This window comes from Neovison vison, chromosome 3, assembly GCF_020171115.1.
Source record: "Neovison vison isolate M4711 chromosome 3, ASM_NN_V1, whole genome shotgun sequence".
Classification (NCBI taxonomy): Eukaryota; Metazoa; Chordata; class Mammalia; order Carnivora; family Mustelidae; genus Neogale; species Neogale vison.
The window spans coordinates 210,276,676-210,298,748 of NC_058093.1; the positions used below are offsets into that span (position 1 = coordinate 210,276,676).

Genomic DNA, 22,073 nt, shown 5'->3' on the forward strand with positions numbered 1-22,073 from the left:
TGACGCGGGGCTTGATCCCAGGATCCCAGAATCATGACCTGAGCCGAAGGCAGAGGCTTTAACCCACTGAGCCACCCAGGTGCCCCTAAAGGTTTCAATTTAAAAACTTAAAATGTTTACACATTTATATGGATTCAAAACTCAAAAAGTATAAAAAGGCAATTTTTTTTTGAAAAAGACTTCTCCCCTCCCAATAATGTAATGAAGTTTAAACACTCATTTAAATATTTGATAATTTCATTAAAGACCCATTACCCATTACACGGCAACTACAGCATGAACACTAATACTTGTATAAATGGCAGGTATTCATACCACTTATTTTCTGTTTCATACTATACATTCTAGCATCTAATTATGTTAACTTTAGCACTCAAATTAGTATTGAGTTAAACTATTTTCCAACTGGTTTCTGCCTATAAGCACTGGCTTCTTAATATGGTTGAAAGCTCTTTGAGATCAATGATGTCATTGTATACTTACTTAAATATCCTTAGGTAATAAATAAATGAACAGCTACATTAATTCAATAAACAAAGGGCCTATATTAGTTCATATCCACTGAACTTATTAAAATAAGACAGTATCATCTTTTCAAGCATGTGATTGCCATAAGCTTACCTCTCACTGTTCTCCTCCGCAGTATCCTGCATTTTAGAGGATAGTCCTGTGTATCTGTCACCTGTCAGTTTTTCTTCTTCTAGGCCTATCCTATTACCATTGTATTTTTCAGTCATTATTTTGGTTGGTGAATGATCAAAAGCAGGACATAAGTCTTCCTTAGAAAGTTCTTTCCACCGTTTCTAGGTAGGGAAGAGAAGTGAAAAACAAATGCAAACACTAAAAGTTTACTTTTCTTTAAATAAAAAGGATATACAAATTGAAATTATATATTCAACTTTAAGAGAACCCTGTGATGCTAACAGAAGAATGAAAAAGGTATCTTACCAAAACCTCTTCTAGATGTGCTTATTTTAAATTTGAAATGTAAAAATAATAAAGCATTTAATATTTATGTATAACACTAGGCAGTTGAATATAATAATCTTAATGAAATTAAAGCAGACTTTAACCTATTGAGACAAACTATACTAGGACCTCACAAAAATATTAGTCATAGTTAGTGAGATTTTAGCCAGAGCCAGATTCTGCCGGACTCATAACCCACAGGTATGTTAACACTGGAAACAGTGACCAAGACGCACTTGAATGTGATCTAGCATCTCCTTGTTCCTTGCCCATCTGGTCTAACAGAGGAACAACAGTGAGATCTCCAGGCAGTTCTCTGACACCAGAGGACCTTAATTTGTTTTCTTCCAGCTATGCTAGTAGCTCCAGGTAAGTCAGTCCACCACCAGGTTAGACAAAACTCTGAGAGCATGCCTAGACTTGAGGAGGCAGGATTTAGAACAAGATCAAGAGAAATTCATTTCCTTCCTCTATGAAACAGGCTGTCATCACCTACCTTGACAGCCTATTGTGACTAATGACATAACATATCTAGCAATATGTCTGGCAAATGTCAGATTCTTTTGCCCTCACTGCACTATCCCTAGGGAGAAAGGAAGAGGTGCAAAGTATATCTGGGCCCCTGAAAGCTGAAGGCAGTCACAAAGTGCTAGCCAGGGAGTGAGAAGGCAAGTACACCCTCGGCACGAGGGACCTCTAGCTCCTCAAGCCCTTCAAGGGCTGCAAACACAACCATGCATCTCCAAGCCAGGAACAAGAGTAGGAGTGGTGGCAGTAAGAGCCAACAGTTTTGATTATCTAGGACTCTGACACAGGTCAAAATGACCTCTTGGGGACAGGGGTGGTCCCTCTTTGAAGATCTTACCACAGAAGCAAGGAGCCTGGAACCTAATAAATAAGAGACTCTACAACTTCTTGCCTGAGGATTTTAAGGATTTTGAACACAGATGTAACAATGCAACTCACTCTTTTTCTGGAACTTAATGGAACACTCTTTCCCTGGAGCTGCTTTGGTACAAAATGGCATTGTTAAAAACAACGCTTGTGTACTGAGATCATTAAAAAAAAAAATCTTTGGAAAACTCATGGGTACACTGATAAATTAGTTTCTACTTATTTCATCTTCCTACAATAGAGGAATTAAAGAAAAAGGCATTCTTACCACACTCCACCTTCCCCATATGTAGCTATTTAATTAAGATGCATACTTAATGTATCTTTTTTATAGTAGTTGATTGACAAAAAATTTCAAGAATGCAAAATTCTGCAATTTGCTACATCTGGAGGGCAGTGAGTAGGAAAGTTTGGTCAATGTGACTAGAAGATGAAGAATATGTAGAGCCTGACTCTGAGAGTTGAGGCCAGAAAGAAGTGGACCTCGAGGAAAGACGTCTCTGAGCTGATTTTAAGAATCACTGGGATGGAACCCACCACTCCTGAGCAAGGACCTAAGAGGCCGCAAACCATACCCAGAAAGAGTGTCTTGCCAATACTTGAGAAAATGCTATAACGGAACCTAAGAGTAAGAGGCTTTCACTTTAGAGGACTATGTCAGTTTTCTTTCTTCCCGTTTAACATTTCTGTTTCTCAGTCCAGACAGCATTTTGTATACTGAAGATGCACATGGGGCAACTGGTCAAGCACTGACTACAGCCACACTGACCTAATGCTGCAGCTGCACTGGCTCTTAATCCTCAGAAGAACCTCAGGAGGTAGGTGCTACTACTGTTACTATCATCACGCCCCTTCTATGGTGGAGCTAGGGTGAGAGAACAGAAGTGACTTGCCCAGGCTAGGCAGCTAATGAACAGAAGGGTCCAAATTTTAATGCTATAATCCCTCATGGTTATTTGTATCTCTGAAAAGCTTATCAATTTCCAATACAAGATAGTTTAAGAAAGTACCCAATAAAAATTGCTCAACTGTCTCCAGAATTTAGGCCGTTTGATTTTTTTTTTTTTAATTTGATTCTTCCCTGGGGACCTAGTCATAACCACCTGACCTTAATATTTGGACAAAACTCAACAATGTCAATAAACAAAAGACAATGACAAAACTCAAACCTTACTGGACCACTTTCCAGAATCTGCAACAAATCTGGAATCTGTCAACAAGAAAAGGACTCAACAAAAGGGACAGCGGTTGGGGTGGAGAATAGGAGATATTTAATGCTAGTCAATTTAAACAAACAAACAAACAAAAGGCAGCGTCATTTTGCCTTGTCTCTGGGCAGCAAACTCACTCAACTTTGCCTTCCCTGTAACCCACAAGCAAGCAAGTCCTTTGAAGTCGCCTGCCTTGGCTTGTCACTGCTGCCTGGGGAAGCCAAAGAATCAGTATTGCACTCGGCTGCAACTTCATTCACGCTGTCCTCCTGAGGCCTGGAGTACCGGCATCTGGACTGAGAGTTTATCTTCCCAAATCTACACTCCCGCTGCACCACGCTCCCGCCCGTCACGGGCTGCTTTGAGCAACACCCTAAGCGCCACCTGCAACCCCACCCACTTCTCACTGAAGGAAGTCCCTCGAAGGAGCACTGGAAGTGATGTCATTAAACTTGAAACCCACTGTAAGTACTTTAACAGCAGCACCAAATTACCACTGGCAGATCTTAAAACACCAATTCTGAATTGCCAATTGAGATATGTTACTCTGTGAGGTTCTGGAATCATGGATACTGGGAGTGTGCTAATAAGTGATACTACCGAGAACTATGATGTCTTTTTATGCCCAACCTTGTGCCAAGAAAGACGTGAGGTAAAGGATACAGTCTCAGAGACAACCAGAAGTTATCTGTATTTATCCAGGTAAGTCAAGATCATTGGAAATTTCCAAAAATAAATACATGTTGTGTGATTATAAATACATACGTGTATTAACTGATTTCAGAAACAATAGCTTTAGAGGTGAATATTAACAGCGCTCCTGTACCGATAGGTTCTAAATCACTTTGTATCTCCATAGGTCAGAAATCGTCACAGAAAAATTAACATGAAACTGTATCCAATAAGGAAAATACCAGTCACGTAATATAAATCCAAATGAAGACTGAAAGTGAAGACAGTTGTCCCCGTTAGGAAAAAGTACCAGAAACAAAGAAACAAGGCTCCGGGGCTGCTGAACACACAGTTCTCTGAAGACACGCAGGTTCAGGAAGCATCAGCACCCACAAGCCTAGCCACAGTGCTCACACCAGAAAGAAGCTTCCTTCTTTCATCTTACGAATATTTTTTTCCCCCAAATTCAGAGGTAAAGAAGAGGAGGTAGACATATGGAAAGAAAGAAGAGTCTTTTTATAAATTGGCTATCCTACCCTTGTATGCCAAAAGAGATACTTTTTTTTTTTTTTAAAGATTTTATTTATTTATCTGACAGACAGAGGTCACAAGTAGGCAGAGAGGCAGGCAGAGAGAGGAGGAAGCAGGCTCCCCGCTGAGCAGAGAGATGCGGGGCTAGATCCCAGGTCCCTGGAATCATGACCTGAGCCGAAGGCAGAGGCTTTAACCCACTGAGCCACCCAAGCACCCCCCCCCCAAAAAGATACTTTTATGAATCAGTTATATTCATGAAATTTGAGGCACGGACATTAACTTTGGATCTTATGATTTAGGATTTCAGAGAACTTTATTTCTCTTAGATTTTTATTTTAAGCTAAGGTTCTAGAACAGTATTGTCCAGTGAAATGTAATGGGAGTGGCATATGCGATTTTCAAATGTCTAGTAGCTGTGTTGAAAAGAAGATGAATTTTAAAAATATGTTTTATTTAACTCAATATAAATATTATCATTTGAATATATAATTAATATTTTAAAAATTACTGAGATATTTTATACTTTATCTCCCTGTATTTCATCTTCAAAATCTGGTATTTTTTTTTTAATTTAAAGATTTTATTTATTCATTTGACAGACAGAGATCACAAGTAGGCAGAGAGGTAGGCAGAGAGAGAGGGGGAAGCAGGCTCCCTGCCAGAGAGCCCGATGCAGGACTCGATCCCAGGACCCTGGAACCATGACCCGAGCCGAAGGCAGAGACTTTAACCCACTGAGCTACTCAGGTGACCCCGGTATGTGTTTTATACTTTAAGCAGATCTCGATTCAGACTAGCCAAATTTCAAGTACTCAGTAGCATGTCTGGTTAATGGCTTCAGTATTGGATAGCAAAGTTCCAGGCAGAGAAAATTATCCAGGTAAAACAAATCCATATTCGTTTACTCATTAATTATCCTTATAATAAAAAAAATTATAGCACCACATAAACTGCAGGAACCCTTAGACCATTTCTGTGGAAACTGACCCCTTCAAATGGGTAATAGGCTTTTCTGATCCTGAGTATCTGAAAAATACAGAGATGTTGCCAACATCCTACCTGAAGAAGGGGCAGAGAATGCCTTGGGTTTGCATGGAATACTAGATGAAGCTACATGGAGAATCTGATGGCTATAACGTACCAGATAAACTGAAACAAACAAAAAATTCTCCCAAACCACAAACTACACCGTTATAATAATAATAAAAACCACAATAAATTATGTTCATAAAATTCACCTCTGTAGTGAAAAAGATCCTCAAAGTAAGGGAGTATATATTCTGAAACTAAGGAAACGTGAAAAAGTTTTAAAGTGGAGGGAGGGAGACTATCCAAAGGACAGCACATTTTCCCCACAATTAGTCTGTAAGAATGTCCAGGAAATAAGCAATGAACAACTAGGGAAGCTACAAGTGCGTGAAAAAAGTTTAACTACTTAACATTTTTCCAATCAACTCCAAACTGGAGAAAAGTTCACAGAGATTATAAAAAAGAGAGAGAGAGAATGAGAGACACACATACACACACATTTTCCTAATCTTAAACATCTGAGATAACTTTTACTTCTTCTGACTCACTGTTCACTGCCAAGCAAACCAAGTGTTCCCAAAGTCTGACTTCTGAAGAAGGGTCTCATGTTTTGTGGGCCTAATCTACACGCTGAGTATTTTATGGACGGGTGCAATGTTTCTCTTCATTAAAGATTTACTCCTGTTCCTTGGTTTGCCTATTTTTTTTTCTCCTTTACTTATTTGTTTCTTAAATTCCACATACGAATGAAGTCATATTGTATCTGTCTTTCTCTGACTTACTTTGCTTAGCATTATACTCTCTAGTTCCATCCATCTTGTTGCAAATGGCAAGATTATGAGCCTCCAAAATTTTACTGATAATAGTTTGTCTTGAATAGTTAAAATAATACTAATGATTAGAACAAAAGTTAGCTGAGAAAATTGCTTAAGAATATTTTAATGCCTCTGAAATCTATACAACACTTAACTTATATTTAATTCCACTACCACGGATGGTCTGAGTTCTTAAAAAAAACCTTATTCAGAATATTTGTCTTGCCTCACAGAAATTAAAGAGCCAGTATATATGTTCATAAGAGAAACAAAGAGTTTTTGTCCACTTATGTCCAATACTATGTGACCAGACAGGACAATAAATGTTACTTCTGTTTCTATTTTATATTTTATGTTAGTACATAACATATTTCGGATAACCAGTCTTTGAACCTAGTTTTTGCAAATGTGGAATAAAAATGTTTTCATGAGAGCATAGCCAGCAAGCAGAGAAACATAACTTTCTACTGGAACTTCATTACGTCTGCCATAAGTATTCAAGCTGCTCACTGTTAACAAAATTAAGCATCTATTATATAAACTAAGTGTTCTGTAATTGCAGATCAAGCTTCTAATGTGCTAAAATGACCAAAATTCTCTGGTTTACTTTAATGCTTAAACTAATTTCCTTATACGAAAATTCCAGTTTAATAAAATCTTGTTCCCACTAGGGCTTTTGAGTAACAGGAAAGATTTAACATGAGGCTGAGGTATATATGAGAACATGAGCTTATGGCCAGCTGGGTTTTCCACATGAATGGAAATATGCTTTTTGGAAGGAACAAGTGCTTCAGTGGAGTACAGCCATTATTATATGCTAATCATATATAATACACAGGTATTATTTATTTCCCTAAAAAAGTTTACCTGTATATTTGAATCTCCCTTTATAAATTTTCCTCCTTCTATTATAGTCATATATGAAAATCTGAGTTGATCTGGTGTCTGAATAAGTCCCATTCGATATTTCCTCATATTCAGTAACAGTTGTTTAATGTTAATATCATCTCCTTTTTCCATCTGCAAGAAAGGTAAAAATTATTCAAGCCTTTTGTTGTTAAGAGTCCAGGAAAGAGAAGCAATATAGGATAGCGAGCTGCTAAGCATTCTGCAGTGTGCAGTGGGTCTCCCCAAGAACAAGAAGGTAGCACTGCAGCTGTAACTCTGCACAGAACAGCTACCCCAACCAACCACCTTTCCCACACCCCACCTGTTCAAGCAGTAGATGGAGGCCTTTAACTGATACACAACTGATTCCAAACCAATAACAGTAATGTTATTTACTCTGGCCAGTGGTTGTCTAAGGAAGAACTTAGGAACAGTTCCAGCTTAATGTAAAGATAAATCCAATGAGATTAGTGTTTTGTTTTGTTTGTTTGTTTTTTAAAGGTCTTGACAGAAGTAAATCTTTTTTGCCCAGTGCCCTTCTGCCTTCATGTCTGTGTCCATCAGCCCTCTACAGATGGTGGAGAAGGAAGACAGGAAGAGCCTAAGTCCACAAGGACACTGTTAAGTCCCTGCACCAGCTCTGGTCTATCCATCCCATATTTCAACCAGCATAACCCTCGGCCCCGCTGAAAAAGAATAAAGTGGAAGTTATATCTGTCAGGGAATAGGCACAAACACACAACCCAGTTTTTAATAGTCATTCACCAGTAAGTGTATAGACAGTAGAATATTTTGTTAAACATGTTAAAGTTCACTTTAATGTAACAATCATTTTAAGATTTTATTTTATCTGAGAGTGAGAGAGTGTGAGCATGGGGCAGGAGGGGCAGAGGGAGACAGAGAGAATCTCAAGCGGACTCTGCACCGAGTGACCACCGAGATCATGACCTGAGCCGAAACCAAGTCAGACGCCTGACTGACTGAGCCATCCAGGTGCCCCAACCCAGTTTTCTTTTAAACTTTTTAATTTTAATTTTAAATTAAGTGTGCTCTGTGCCTGACATGGTGCTTCAACTCATGACTCCTAGATCAAGAGCTGCATGCTCGACTGACGAAGCCATCCAGGCAGGCATCCTGTAACAATCCAGTTGTTTTTTTTTAAAAGAGAATTTCTTTCTTTCTTTTTTTTAAAGATTTTATTTATTTATTTGACAGAGAGAGATCACAAGTAGGCAGAGAGGCAGACAGAGAGAGAGGAAGGGAAGCAGGCCCCCTGCTGAGCAGAGAGCCTGATGCGGGACTCGATCCCAGGACCCTGAGATCATGACCTGAGCTGAAGGCAGTGGCTTAACCCACTGAGCCACCCAGGCGCCCAACAATCCAGTTTTTGATTGAAGTGTGTATTACTTACAGGCAGAGTAGTGAAGCAATACAGTAGGTGTTCGAACATTCAACCCTTCCGGTGCTCCAGAGATGCCCTATGCCCCAAATAAGGAAAAAATGGATATTCTAAAAAGAAAAGGCATGTGCCTGTATCCAGACTGGGCTGGGAATGGGTTGGTAGAGAAAGAGTACAGCCCTTGGGGGATAGAGATTGGAATCTCGGGGGAATAATAATACCAACATTTACTGAATGCTTAGAAAATACCAGGGACCCTAAGTGTTCCAAATGTATTAAATCATTTAATTCTCGCCACAGACCCATGAGGAAAATTGTATCATTATCCTTAGTTTGTAAATAAGGAAACTCAGGGCAAGAGAAATGTTGTTTGAGCTGGAAGGAATTCAATATTTTATGTCAATTTGTATTTGAAAAACAAGGAAGGGGAAAGACCTATTATTTCTGTAATATAAAGCTATCAGGGGGGAAATAAAAGTCTTCTTGGAGATCTCTAGAATCATCTTGGATAGAGCCCCACCACTCACAAACAAGAGGCAGTTTTTAAAAGGGTATAAGTGAAATTTTTTTAGGTTTTTCTGAAAAAGGCAGAAGTTTAAGTTTTGAAAATCACAGTTCTGGGATATTGACATTGGAGCTTACTTCTGCCAAGGAAAACAATAAAAAATTAAACAAGACTAAAATTAGATCATCAGCAGCACTTACCAGAACAAGACAGGTATCTACTAGAGAAAAGGTGCCTGACCGCCCAATGCCCGCACTACAGTGGATCACTGCAGGCCCGTGTTCAGGATTCAAGGAACCAGACTCTCTCACTTTAAATAAGAAATTGAGAAATGAAGCTGGTGATTCAGGGACTCCAAAATCTGGCCAGGTAGTATAATGAAAGTGAGATATTGTTCTGGTTTCACCACTCTAAAAAAGTGAAAATCAAGGGAAAAGTTAGTTCTAATTTCTTTTTGATGAAAAAAAAAAACCTACTATGTGTTTTGTGTTAATGTGTTTAATACCGTGATGTTTTTGTTTGGTTTTTGATAATCACTCACATAAGTCGGGAGTTCTTCAGGAGAATATGGAATTTATTAATGACAGTACTTCTAAAACATTATTTTGCAGGCATGTCCTAAGCTTTTTATGTAGTAAGTCAACCTCTACAACGGTCCTAATAAAACTCCTTTTCCAGATGAGATAACAGAGGCAAAAGGTTAAGTAATTTACCCAAGGTGACACGTTAAGAAATGGAAGGGCCTGAATTTGAAACTGCAGTCTGGGCTCTTAACCACCAACCTCTACACCATACGTGATGCCAATATTTTAATACATATATCATGAGGAGTATTCCTTTTTCTTTTCTATTAAAAAAAAAAAACCCTACCAATATAATTTTACATTCTTTAATGATTTCCATTTTAAGAATGCCCAACATTTTTAGATCTAATTTTTCTCATTATGTGAGTTACCCTGTAGATTGTGCTACACAGGCTCAGAGGAGCAACTCAAGAATTAATTTAAAGAAACAATCTTTACATTTTTAATTGAGATCGTTCTTCTAACTGCTGCTCTTCCCCTTGGTAATAATTTCCAATCCTAAAACTGTTTATAGGACTTAGCTGCTAAAATGGTTTACCAAATAGCTCTATGCTTCCTGACTGTTAAAGCCTGCCTGGCATTCACTATCACTTCCTGGATCTTCCTGATGAGCTTTATTCTGACTAACTCATTATGAAAATGTTCCTAAGCTTTTGCCAGCTGCCTTTTGCCCCATGAAGCACTTTAGTGCCTTCCAGTCTTCATTTTTGTAAACCGAAGCAGTAACTCTCTAACATATCTCTGAACAATTTCTCAGTTTCACTGTAGGATGTTTATGGAGAGAGAAGCCACACAAGCAACATTAGGGGAAAAGAAAAAACAACCACCACCACATGATAATTTTAATGGTTAACAGCTAAAGATTATTATTATAGTATCCTGCTTTTGGGACAAGTTTTCAGAATTAATATTCATGTTATAAAAAATAAAATTCCCCCCTTTTCAGTAGAAATGAAGATTCCTAAGTCCCAGAATGGTTATACAAGGTATAATACTGATTAAATACAGTGTAGAAATTCTTTAAAAATTTTCAAATTACATACTTCCAGTGACTAATTTTCTTAAAATTCAGCTTTCATAATTCCAAATACACTCTGATCCACAGGCTCTCAGTACACTGACAGTATCAGAAGACAGAAATCTATTACTAATTAAAATGATCATTGGGATTCCTAAATTTCAAAACATTTCCTTTTAAAATTATACCTTATTGTATGTAAAAAAGTGTGGGGGTTAAATTTACTGTATTAAAGAAAGGTATTGAAAATATTCCAAATTAAGAAGGCTAATCTTCAGTTTCTTCTTGCAAAGCCATAAATGGACACCTAACAACACAATACCAGCACAGAAATGGGCTAAAGTGGCTATTCCTGCCATAGCCCAGGGGCATGGAGAACTCAAAGCCACATCTTCCTTTAAATGGGGTCTAAGATTCCAGTGGGCGTGTTTACCCCTAATTTCCAGACACCCCCGCCCCAACACACACTGCCAGGCTGTGGTCATCCACTACGCTGACCTCACAAAGCAGGGCCAGATTCTGCCATGTGAGCCTAAACCAGGTCCAGTGTGGACCTGCTAGAGCTACCTGGTCTGAGCGGTGGTGCCAGAACCCAGCCCACCTGTGCGCTGGGCTCTGCAGGGTACGGCCCAGTTTCCGACACAGCTGTATACTCACTTATGCTACCTACTGCATCACCTCTGGCTTAAAACCTAGAGTCAACCCACAATCCTGAGCAACTGCTTGCTTTTTTTCCCATTTGTATGATTTTGGCTCAAGACTAGCAGTCTCTTGATTTTTTTTTTCAAATTCAGGTCACGCTGTCTGGGATACTCAAAGCCAGTTCCCAGAAACGTTCACGACTGTTTGTATAATGCAGTCTTCCCCACTAATAGATTTTTGAGAATCAGTCTTTTTTCTTCCCCTAACAGGACCAGACTAAAGAACTTCTTAAGAAGTTAATTTTTACTAATGTGTCCCTACTGAAACAAGATTCAAAGTCACAGCTCACAAAAATCATACAATTCCCAACGGACCACTTCATGAAGCAGTAAGATCCATATGTATACTACTGTGATAGAAATGTTTATATACTTGACTGGACCTCTTCTCTTCTGAGTGCTGGGAAAAAAAAAAAAGAGAGAGAGGGGGTGGGGGGAAAGGACTGCCAAAGGCTAGAGAGCTAAAACAAAATTCATCTTTATTCCAAACAAGCTCTCTACATGTAGCCTTTGCAATTTTTGACAAACTCCCGATTTCAAAACTGGTGGAAGCCCACTTTCCTTCTCCCAGGTCATCAAGTCCCATCAGTCCTCCTCTGACACCCAGCTGGCCTCTCCATCCCCTCTCAATGCTGACCTCGCACCCCATGGACACCTGGTTGCATCTGCAATTACACGGCAGTCCCCATCTGCACATGCCTGCCAAATCTTCTTTGTAAACACTGACTTACGCACACCACACTATGCACAAAATGTCAGTGGTTCACTCTTCTTTTTAAGGCAAAATGTTACTTAGATATTTTGAAGGAGAATTCTATTCCTGAATAAGGATATCTAATTCATTATATATGGAGGCCAGGAAAATAAGCTAGCAACTGAGTAGGTGTAAGACCAGGGGCGACTGCCAGGCTTATGGCAATTTAAGTGTATGCCACCTAACGCCATTCAAATTCAAGTTAACTACTATTTTATACAGAAAGATAAGATTATAAATCTTCTAATTATTACAAAGAAATCTACACGGCTCTTTGGTCCTAGGCCCAATTATTTTCACACTTTGGGCATTTACAGAAGTACCAAGATTATGTTTCCAAGACTTTCATCATAAGCCCAATTTTGTCATCTGTAAATGGTTAAAAACAGTACTTACCTTACAAGGCATAAACGAAAGGAGTATTTCTCAAACATTATTGGGGCATTAATGAGGAATAAATGAAACCATGAATGTGAAGTGCCTAACCTATGCCTGCATATGCTAAATACTTAACAGATACCTTTTCTGAAGCAATTACACGAATTGTCTCTATTGTAGCCCCTAATAATCTCCAATTGTAAGCCTCTCCACATTTTCAACTATTTAACTTATTTCCTCTACACCAAGGAGTAGCAAAGTTTGTGAACTCTATCTCCTAAATACAAATTTATATGAGATCTGTAGCTCACCGTAAGTGCCTTAGTTCAATCCCTCATCAGTTTTTGCCAGGATCATTATACAGTCTGTATTAAATATTTAGTTACTGTAATTCATTCTGAAAGATGAACTCATCAGATCAGGAGGAGAGGAGAGTGACAGAAACAGGAAGGCATGGGGCTTGCATTCTGAGAGAGAAAAGCAATACATGGAGGTGTGGGCCCTCAGGGCTCAGCCTTTTTGAGACGTGTAGGGCCGTCAGCAAGAACAAACACTGAGTATCTAGACAAGGAGGAAGGACCAGTCTGGGCCCGGTCTTGGACTTCTGCACTGGCCACAGAAAGGGTTTTGTAGAGCAAAGTGGAAGGATCATGCCTGTGTTTTAGAATGACCACTCAATCGGTGCAATGGCAGAGGGAAGCACGAAGGTAACAGGTAAGGACTCTATCCATAGGGAGCTGAACACCTTGTTATGGAGTCCAAGTACAAAGTACTAAATAAGCCAGTAAAATGGTAAGATTTAAATTATGGAGAGAAGTGTTAAAGATTACAGCTATTAGGAAGGAATGCGTCACAGATAAACGAAGAAAGCCCTAACCAAGAAATGGGCCACAAGGTGGTCCTGAAGGGCGTGCAGGATATAAATAGGCAAGAAGAGAGGATGACATTCCAGGTGGGATAAACTGTTCAGACTATTTTGAATCAAATCCCAGACGAGCATGATAATAATTAGGCACTCATCCTGTTCTGGGCAAATCTACAGGGACAGAGAAACAGAAGTCAGCCAGCATTACAATAGTATTCCTGGAACTTGATAAACATAAAGCCAGCCAACAATATTATGGAAAATAGTGAAGGGCAACTAAAAAGAAAATCCTGAAAGACAAATAAGCACTCAAGATGACCTTACATTTTTAAAAGCCCTGCAAAACCTTCCCCGTAGCTGAAGCCACAGGGCCACTTCAAAAGCAGAGATGGAGTCTCTTCATTCAGGGGCAAAAGTTCAAACTCTGAGCTCTACTGAAGACACTAGAAAGGGCTGCTGGTGTGTGGCTTTATGCTCCCTTAGACCAGAGGGCAGTAAAAGAGCAGGGACCACACAGACCCACGGCTTTGGCCCCAGACCTGTTAATACATACAAGTCACACTCCTTTAGCAGCAGGCTGGTTCTCTGCAGCTCAGGGTGAGGTTGGTGACCCCCTCCCCACCTGCAGCATCACCGTTCTCACTTGTTTGGTATTTCTTTCTCCCTCAACTTATTCTTCTCAACTGCCCTTGCTCCTGTAGTCCTTCCCAATTCACTGATAGGACAAAGGAAACAGATGCACACAACTCAAGCTACTAATTGTGAATTCTGCATGGAGTCTTAGGCCTGTTATAGCATTAATTCCCTTGATCCTTATAGCAACCCTCTGAGACACATGGTCCTTATCCTCATTCTGTAGATGAGAAATTGATGCACAGAGGGTACACAGTGGGACCAGCCACACAGCCAGGAGGCATACACTGGGGATTTCAACTCGGGCATTCTGGATCCAGAGTGGAAATACTTAACCAAATGAAATTCTGCTTCTCATGTTGAAATGCTACTTTGTTCTTCTAACATCCCTAGTTCTTACTAAAGATTGTAAGGTAGAATGTAAGCATACTGTTGCTATTAATTATGGTGGATTCTGAACCCAGGCCAATAAGAAATCACTCAGACACTAACAACTGAAATAGTGGTTGGCCAGTTCACAGTTCACAGAAAGATGCTTTAGAACCAAGAATCTTCCTTTACTAGGACAATTAGCATGTTTTCAAAAGACTTAGCTCCATGTCATTCCAAGTCAAGAGATCTGGATTTGAGTTCTGGCCTGTCACTTATTAGCTGAGTAATCTATTTACAGGAAAAATCTTATAATCTGAACGGATTATAGGTTTTTAAAAAATACTGAAAATATGGAAATATTAAGAATATCTACTCTATGACATTATAGGAAGACTGGGGGTCAAATCATATATATGTAAAAGTGCTTGGCAAAATGATAAACAAGAAACAAAACTCATTTTATTATTAAGCTATAATCAACTCTTAATTAGGATAGGTGTCAGAAACAGGGAAAAACATCTATGACCTTCTCCATTCAAGTAAGTTTTCATGCCAGAAGCAGAGGAGGTACCTGGGATAAATACCAAGAGAAGATGATTCGAAGAACCATGGGAAGTTTATAGAAAAGCATTCCGTTTCTGGGAATGAGTACTGCACAGGCTAGTGTCAAACAGTTGCTGATGTAGGTCAGGGCAGCTTAAGACATATGTAAATGGAACAGTTGGTACAAAAAACTACAATAGGAGAAATTTATAAATAAATTTAAGTCTTGTAATTCCCAACCTTAAGACTTCTTAGATAACCTAAGAGATCGCATAAAAAGCTTAGTTATGGATGTCACGGGAAACTGGGCCTCAGCCCTCAACACTGTGTACCTGTCCTTATAGTATGCCGCAAAAACAGAGGCATTCCAAGAGATCAACCATAAAATGTATTTCTTCATCTCTAAAAGTGTGTGTGTGTGTATGCACTTTATATAGCCCCTCCTATAAAACTTTTTTTGGTCAATGATCCCATGTTAATCATTTCATTCAGTTAGTGGTTAACTAAAACAGTATCTCACTATACAGATTAGATACATTCCTGAAATAATTTTTTGGCAAACAAACATTTTCCTATTTTCTAGTTTTATATTTTCCAGTTATCCTGATTACAACACAAAGAAGACATGTAGATGGTAAAAGGGGGAGAAATGTCTTAATCCTCAACTTGACAATAGCAGGTTCATAATCCACCATGTACGTGTATCTCAACCAAGTAAGCAGGAACAATTCTCATATTTCTGGAAAAGATCCCAATAAATGTTCTTGGGACCATATGCTAAATTTATTTCACCATTTTCCAAAATTCAGGAAGGACAAATTTCTCTGTGGTCAATCATCTGAATTAACAACATTCCACTAAGTGATTTTCTTGACTTGCCTGCCACTCTCAGAAGCACCAAGTGCTGCCATGTTTCCTGGGCACCTATTCTACATTAGGTGGCCTGCGTACACATCTTCCTTTGATCTCCGCGACAGCCCTGAGAGGGCACTATTACAGTGTCAGCTTTACAGATAAGGAAAGGGTGAGGGATGTTGAGCAACAGGACCCAGGGACATTTCTACTAAACAAAAGATTTGAATCCAGGTTTTGAATCCAATTCAAAATTCAAATCTGGATTTGAATTTGAATCAAATCCAAATCCAATTCAAATCGAGGATCTGAATCCAGGTTAGCTTGATTGTAAAGCTCTCTCTCTTCATCCTATCTTCAATCCTCATATATCGACCTGAACTTCAAAATCCTTTGTTTCTAGGTTTTCTCTCAAGGGTCCTCAGAGAGCTACCACATGTAGGAAACACAATGTAAACCCTATGGTTATGACTATATACTATTTTAGATACTATCAAAGTGTATGTATAGCCCCAAACTTCAAATCTAATCACAAAAAAATAATTCTGAAAACCAGCAATATAAGGTCCAATCTTTCGGGCATGAAGAGTCTTACATTGATATTTTCTAACTGCAGTAGATGTACTGTAAAATATGACTTCACATCTTCTGACAAGAACTTCACACTGAATCCTGTTTCTTTAAACAGCATCTCTCGATCATCTTTTGTCGGCCAGTATTGTGCACATTTAACCTAAATTTAAGGATATGTAGATATTAGTTCATAGACATTATGTAACTCTTAAAAAGCTGGGAATGGAAGACAAACCACACACATACATGTTACATTTTTTTCAAGTACCCAAATCTATGAACAACTGTACTACATTTGATGATCAATGTATTTTAATAAGATTGGCATTTTATAAAAGCAGGTTTGTAAAATGTTACTATAACGTATAGTAAAAGAAAAGCCTTCAACAGATACATTCATAAAAGTGAATCTGTCATTTCTAAAGCATGATAACCTATATTTTAACATCATACTGGCATTCACTTTACATTTCTAAAATTATCAACCTCTTGAAAGAATCTTTTCTTCAAACAGTATTGAAAAGGTTTTATTTTATAAGTATTTTCTACAAATACCTATGAATCTGCTACCAAATACTACTTACCTAGAAATAACAAAATTAAGTCAGGGGAATGAATCAGAATGTAAGTCTCCTTAGAGGTGCCTGGGTGGCTCAATCAGTTAAGTATTGGACTTTGGCTCGGGTCATGATCTCAGGGTCCTGGAAAAGAGCCCCCTGTCTCAGGGCTCCCACTCAGCAGGGAGCATGCTTATCTCTCTCCCTATTCCCCTCCTCTTGATTATGCTCTCTCCCTCTCTCTAATAAATAGCATCTTTAAAAAACGAATAAGAAGATAAGCCCTCTTTATCTAGAGTTAGTATACTTTGGCAAAGCTACTAATATGGAATTCCTATTTGTGACGATAAAAGCATCTTCCCAAAAGCCAAATTATGTGGCAAGGTGAGATAAAGAGCCTTTATTAGGGGGGAAAAAAACCCACAAAAATATCCTTATAAAATATGGTCATTTCTTCTTTTCTAAATCACAAACAGTAACAACACCTCCAAACAAGTAATTACTATAAGTTGATACTTCCAAGGGTGCTAAAAGACATTTTAAATATGATCCAAGAAGTGAAGGAGCGTAAGTGAGAACAACTCAGAAATGCAGTGATAGGAAACAAAAAAATCAGGAATCAAAGAACACATCATTTCAGAAAGGAAGACTAAACTAAAAGGAACAGAGGCACGAATAAGCACATCAGATAATGTCCTAGGAAAAAAAGAAGAGGAAAAGGAAGACATTTCTTAAATAAAAAAGAAATGGAGTGAAAGACAGGAGTTAAGAGAAAGTGACAAACATAAAAATAAGCAAAGAAAATCTAGTGTATCACAGGAGGACCCAAAGAAGAACACTAAAGCAAGCAAAAAGTAAATACTAAGAAGTAAAATGAATACAATTTAAAGAACATACTATGCATCTGGAAAAACTGACCCAGAATATCCAACACTTAAGACATATTTTGGTAAAATTAAACGGGATTTGAAGGGAAAAAAAAAAAGCTTTTGGGGTAACGTAGATAAAAAAGAACGCATTTTATTTCCTTACAAAGGAAATAAAATCAGATATCCAATTGACTTTGTCAGTAATCTGTAATGCCAAAAGGAAATGGGAGTAATGTATTTAAGTTGCTCAAAGAAAAGCAAATGTGAGCCAAGATTTTATATCTTGCCAAAGTGACTTTTAAGCATTAGGACAGCACAGTAAACTCTCATCGACAGGTAAGAAATCAGGAACTATAATGCCCATGAGTCCCCTCTTTAGTATGCACTACAGAATGAGCTATCTACAGAACGACTGGAGAATCATCAGTAAGACCAAAAGTGTAAATTAAATATATATTTATATGTAGAAGTAAGATTTTACAAGGGATATAAGACAGAGACCACAGTATAGGTAGGATGTTATATACTCTGACAATGTAGGTAAAGTACAACTTAAAAACAGAACGAGATGGGAAAAACATAAAAAATTCAAAACTTATTCAGTAATTATTTTGGTGATGGAGTTGATACTCTTATTATGAGTATTTTTGGTATTTAACATGGGACAAAGTAAATGAGTCATTATAAAATATTCTTTATCCGTTGTGTCTTTGAGAAGGTGGATTCATGGTATGGAAAAAGGAGGCAACAGATACAAGATCAAAAGTGTTAAGCCATCCCCCTACCATTCTAAATTTGAATTGAAGTATCAGTATGAACCCTTGAAGCATGTTATCTAACACACAAACACATATTTTCCTTAGCTCTGTTCACTAAAAAGCTCTAAAAACAATGATTAACCCAGCATCAGTAAACATTCCTATTTTTATTGTCATCTTGAAATACCACTGTCCAATAAAAGAAACCAAGGTTCCTTAGAGAAATGGCTGATTCTATGAAGAGGTTAAGGAGTCATTCCAGACAGTAAGAAAATTATTAAAGATTCTTTGGTTTTATCTCTTAGATTTCTGACTCAGAGCCCAACTTGCAGAGATTCCTGCTAGCTAACAGAAATAATTCAACTACTAAGACACATAATAACTGCAATGGACTAAAGTACATCATATATGATTAAATCTAGGAGTTCATAATAACTGATCCCTTCCTGCCCCTGTCCCCACACCAAAAAAATCTAACTGGTCACCTGTTCAGACACTAGGGAATCAACTATTTTGAAAACTGCTTTCCTATATAAAAGTAGTCAACTAACTAGAAGGAAAGTTTCTTTCTTTCTTTCTTCTTCTTCTTTTTTTTTTTTTAATTAGAGAAGGGGGGCAGGGGAGGGAGAGGAAGAGGGAGAGAGAAACTTAAGCAGACTCTGTGCTGAGCACAGAGCCCAGCATGGGGCTTGATCCCAAAACCCTGAGATCACAACATAAGCCTAAACCAAGAGTCAGGCGCTTAACTGACTCTGCCCCTAGGCACTTCGAAAGTTTCTTTCTATAGAAGTATTCCAACAAAAATTTAAGAGGGAATGATAAAATTGGAATATCACTATTTTGTAACCCTTAACTAAATAAGGAACTAAGCACTGACCAGCAATGTCTGCTAACAGCATAAAAAGAAAGATAATCAGACATTAGGGGCCTCTTCATAAACAAAGCAGTATCACCCATGAAATAATCTTCCCCAGAATTATTAAACTTGAATCTTATGAAGCATCTAGTCCCAACCACCATAAATATGATCTCTAATTTCTAGTGGCAGTCTTATGAATATAGTAATTATACTCCAAAAGGAGAGATGAAACTTACAAATCATCTACTTTGCAATGCTGCTCATATTGTTCAAACAATGTCATCATCACTTAATTTTTAAGTCACACTGGAAGCCATGAAAAAGCCACTGTAAACAACTATGCGAACATTGCTAGACATTCTGGTATGTGAATGCCACTCAGGATTAGAAAGAGAGTAGAATAACTTGTACCACCATCGAAAGCCACCAAATATTAATTTAGATAAAAGTAAGAATCAGGGGGCACCTGGGTGGCTCAGTGGGTTAAAGCCTCTGCCTTCGGCTCAGGTCATGATCTCAGGGTCCTGGGATCAAGCCCCGCATTGGGCCCTCTGCTCAGCAGGGAGCCTGCTTCCCTTCCTCTCTCTCTGCCTGCCTCTCTGCCTGCTTGTGATCTCTGTCTGTCAAAGAAATAAATAAAATTTAAAAAAAAAAAAAAAAAGTAAGAATCAGGAATCTGAAGAAGATCTTAGGCTCGAAGAGCCCTTACTGACAATACCTTCCAATTTGTTTCTTTGACAAAAGAACCTAAAAGTGCAAAAGTTAAAAGATTTAACTAATTAGCACTGTGTTTAGACAGTAACTTAAGTTTCAATAAATTTATACATTCCCAAACTTACGGTCTCATGACCTAAGAGTCAATAAACATTCATATACGTTAACAAAAACTTGTCACTTAAATCTTTTACAAAATTTTCAAGATTTTGATGATAATAAATTATAGAAATTCTAATAAAGCCTAGGGATTCCAAAGACCTATGTCACCACTGGTCAATATGTGTTTCACTATATTTACATCTTGGAGAGTAGTGTTGTACAACTATTATTTAAATACTTAAGGCAAGAAAGGAAAAGGATACACTACTTCTGGTCAGGGATATCCTGACCAGACCCTTTAGCAATTCAAGGCCAAAACCAATAAATTAATGAATAGCCCAAAGGAAATATGAAAACATTTATAAGCTAATGATACAGGCAGTACACTAATTTGTAAATATTAAGTATTACTCACCGATTCCTTCTCCACAACTCGGTTTAGCATGACAATTGCTTTGGTTTTTTGCTGCCAAACCATGAGCCAGAAATGGCAACCTGTATTAGGAAGTGGACCCTGTAAGAACAGAGAAGAAAAAGGAGGTAAGAGAAAGGAGATGGAACAAGGTTCAAGGAAAATTCCTGCCAAGTATGCTTCTGGTTTAAGAACAATGTACTGAATCATAATAAGTAAATCATGACTTTAAATTCATTAGAGTTAAAAAGTCAGTCCGTACTAGTTGCTTATAAATGATCAAAACTGACTTTTATTGACCTAGGCCAAAAATGAATTTTTTAGGTTATCAGCTGACTTTCAGAGTTGAGGGCTGGAAAGCCAGGCTTCGGTGGGAACCAATGTCAAGGCAAGATTCTGCTCAAAGGAATCTGCCTGGGACAGTGCTCCTGACCCTGGCAGTACCATCACTTCACTTTGCTGGCATCGCCATACGAAGGTGGCTATAGCAATCACGCATAACCAGAGTCAAAATATGGGCAGGAAATCTGACTGGTCATGTTCTAGCTGCAAAGAAAATTTCTGTCCCTTTCAGCTTTCATAGCAGGAAGAGAGGCCTTGCCTGCCATGGATCATGGCAGTCCTACAAAAGAGGAAATCTGTGCCATCACTGGCCAACCAACCACCCCAAGTGAACCAGAAAAAGACTTCCAGAAAAAGCGGAAATTTCAAAGTGCCTGTAGCTGTTAATCTACAAAACCACAGCATGTGCGACCTCAATAGAAGACTTAAAAGAGGCAATGGTTCATATTATGGGGGGGGTCAAATCCAATTATCTTCACATTTTATTTAATGGGAGCACAGGGCAGAAGAAAGGGCAAATAAGAGATGAAAAGGCCAGAGTCAAATTATAAGTTATTTTACAGGTGAAAATGAATGAGGCTCTCCTGCAACTAAGGGCCGAGTCATTAAGCACTCTCCTCACAAGGCAGGGGAGGGGCAGCTTCAGGGGCTGGAGGCCAGGTCTCCTGGAACTTCAGCTTCCCATGACAAACAAGGTGATTCACGTGGTTTGAGGCTGAAAGTATCTTTTATGCAGTTGTATTCCCTGCTTTATAGCAGATTCCTTATTAATATTATTTAAATTATAAACTCCAAGCTTCTAAGTTATAAAAAGGCCAGAAATCCACTCAGAATCCCGAGTAACGACAACCAAGTATTTGAAGATCCTGTTCTCCTCACTCAACGGATATTATCTATTACTTGATCTACTTCTAAAACAAAACGAAGTGAGAAAATCACCAGTTAAAATGAATGCCTTTTCTTTCATTTAGAAAAATGGATCTATCCATTCACCAGAGAAATCACTCCTTAGTGTGTATAGATATGGAAACACAAAACACATTCTGTCAGTGGTTCTAAGGTCGTAGTGTGGGTTATTTCTCAGCTCTTCCACCTACAAGCAATACTAACAGTTTTTGTTGTTTGTTTGTTTTTTGCGAAGTGGAGATTTACAGCAAGGAATGATTATATATATGTGTGTGTGTGTGTGTGTGTATGTATATAATTTATTTTTTTTTTTAAATTCAGAGGAGGGGTGCCTGGGTGGCTCAATCAATTAAGCATCTGTCCTT

General features: G+C 38.3%; 1 protein-coding gene across 4 annotated transcripts in view; it reads right to left on the bottom strand.

Moving 5' to 3' along the window:
* Positions 1–22,073, bottom strand: part of PTPN2 (protein tyrosine phosphatase non-receptor type 2) — an 81,675-nt gene that overhangs the window by 12,618 nt on the left and 46,984 nt on the right. For 3 of the 4 annotated variants that reach the window (XM_044243657.1, XM_044243655.1, XM_044243656.1), the window contains exons 4-8: positions 20,464–20,562; positions 16,212–16,349; positions 9,117–9,326; positions 6,992–7,144; positions 622–803 (exon numbers count right to left, since the gene is read on the bottom strand). In XM_044243657.1, coding sequence (XP_044099592.1) covers positions 622–803; positions 6,992–7,144; positions 9,117–9,326; positions 16,212–16,349; positions 20,464–20,562 — 782 coding nt within the window. The remainder of the gene's footprint in view (positions 1–621; positions 804–6,991; positions 7,145–9,116; positions 9,327–16,211; positions 16,350–20,463; positions 20,563–22,073) is intronic. The other variant, XM_044243658.1, reaches the window with a different exon arrangement.